Below are 1,277 nucleotides of genomic sequence, written 5' to 3'. Positions count from 1 at the left end.
TTGACAAACAAACTCAAAAGCCAAAAATGTAAGAAATCTTGTGGTTCTGACAGCATTCTAGGTGAAATGCTGAAACACAGCACACCTGATCTTCAGACAGCTGTGCTCAAATGATTCAACACTGTACTTAGTTCAGGCTGCTTTCCTGACATCTGGAGCCAAGGACTCATTACCCCTATTCATAAGAGTGGAAACAAAATGGACCCTAATAATTTCAGAGGCATTTGTGTGAGCAGTAATCTGGGGAAGTTATTTAGCAGTATTTTAAACCATAGAATGGTAAACTTCCTTAACGAGCACAATGTCCTGAGCCCGAGTCAGATTGGCTTCCTTCCAAATCACAGAACGACTGACCACATTTACACCCTACACACCCTAATCAATAAACACGTAAAACACACCAAAAATTGAAAAATATGTGCATGCTTTGCCGATTTCAAAAAAAACATTTGATTCTATTTGGTACGACGGATTATATTATAAGCTTTTACAAAATGGTGTAGGGGGTAAAGTTTTTGACATTGTAAAATCAATGTATTCAAACAACAAATGTGCAATCCGCATTGGCAACAAACATACAGAACCCTTCACCCAGAAAAGAGGAGTGCAGCAGGGCTGTAGCCTGAGTCCAACACTGTTCAACATTTACATTAATGAATTAGCGGTGCAGCTGGAACAGTCTACAGCCCCTGGACAGCGGTGCAGTTGGAACAGTCTACAGCCCCTGGACTCACTCTACAAGACAAAAACATCAAGCTTTTGCTGTACGCAGATGATCTGGTGCTGCTGTCATCCACCCCACAGGGACTACAGCAGCACCTGGACCTGCTGGACAACTACTGCCAGAACTGGGCCCAGGCAGTAAACCTCAAAAAGATCAGCATTATGGTCTTTCAGAAAAAGCCCAGATGTCAGGAACACAGATACCAGTTCAGTCTAGAACACACGATGCAGTACACTTACCTCGGCCTGATCGTCACTGCATCGGGGAGTTTCAGTTTGGCAGTGAATGCTCTCAAAGATAAAGCTTGAAGAGCTCTATACGCAATCAAGAAAAAATTCCAAAATATTGAAATACCGCTTCCAATTTGGTGTAAAATCTTTGATAGTGTGATTCAGCCCATAGCGCTGTATGGAAGTGAGGTTTGGGGTCTACTCGGTGATCAGAGCTACACTAGATGGGACAGACATCCAACAGAAGCCCTACACACAGAATTCTGCAAAATTATTTAAAAATTACAAAGAAAAACACCCAATAACGCATGTAGGGCAGAATT

At 42.2% G+C, this 1,277-nt stretch overlaps 1 protein-coding gene across 1 annotated transcript in view; it reads left to right on the top strand.

The window, feature by feature from the left end:
* The window catches only part of lama1 (laminin, alpha 1), an 84,490-nt gene that overhangs the window by 29,652 nt on the left and 53,561 nt on the right, over positions 1–1,277 (top strand). The window contains exon 2 of the mRNA XM_016243186.1: positions 773–1,005. Coding sequence (XP_016098672.1) covers positions 773–1,005 — 233 coding nt within the window. The remainder of the gene's footprint in view (positions 1–772; positions 1,006–1,277) is intronic.

The sequence above is a fragment of the Sinocyclocheilus grahami genome, unplaced genomic scaffold, assembly GCF_001515645.1.
Source record: "Sinocyclocheilus grahami isolate Dianchi unplaced genomic scaffold, SAMN03320097.WGS_v1.1 scaffold683.1, whole genome shotgun sequence".
Classification (NCBI taxonomy): Eukaryota; Metazoa; Chordata; class Actinopteri; order Cypriniformes; family Cyprinidae; genus Sinocyclocheilus; species Sinocyclocheilus grahami.
The sequence above is the reverse complement of the archived record's forward strand: the minus strand, read 5'-3'. Positions and strand labels throughout refer to the sequence as shown.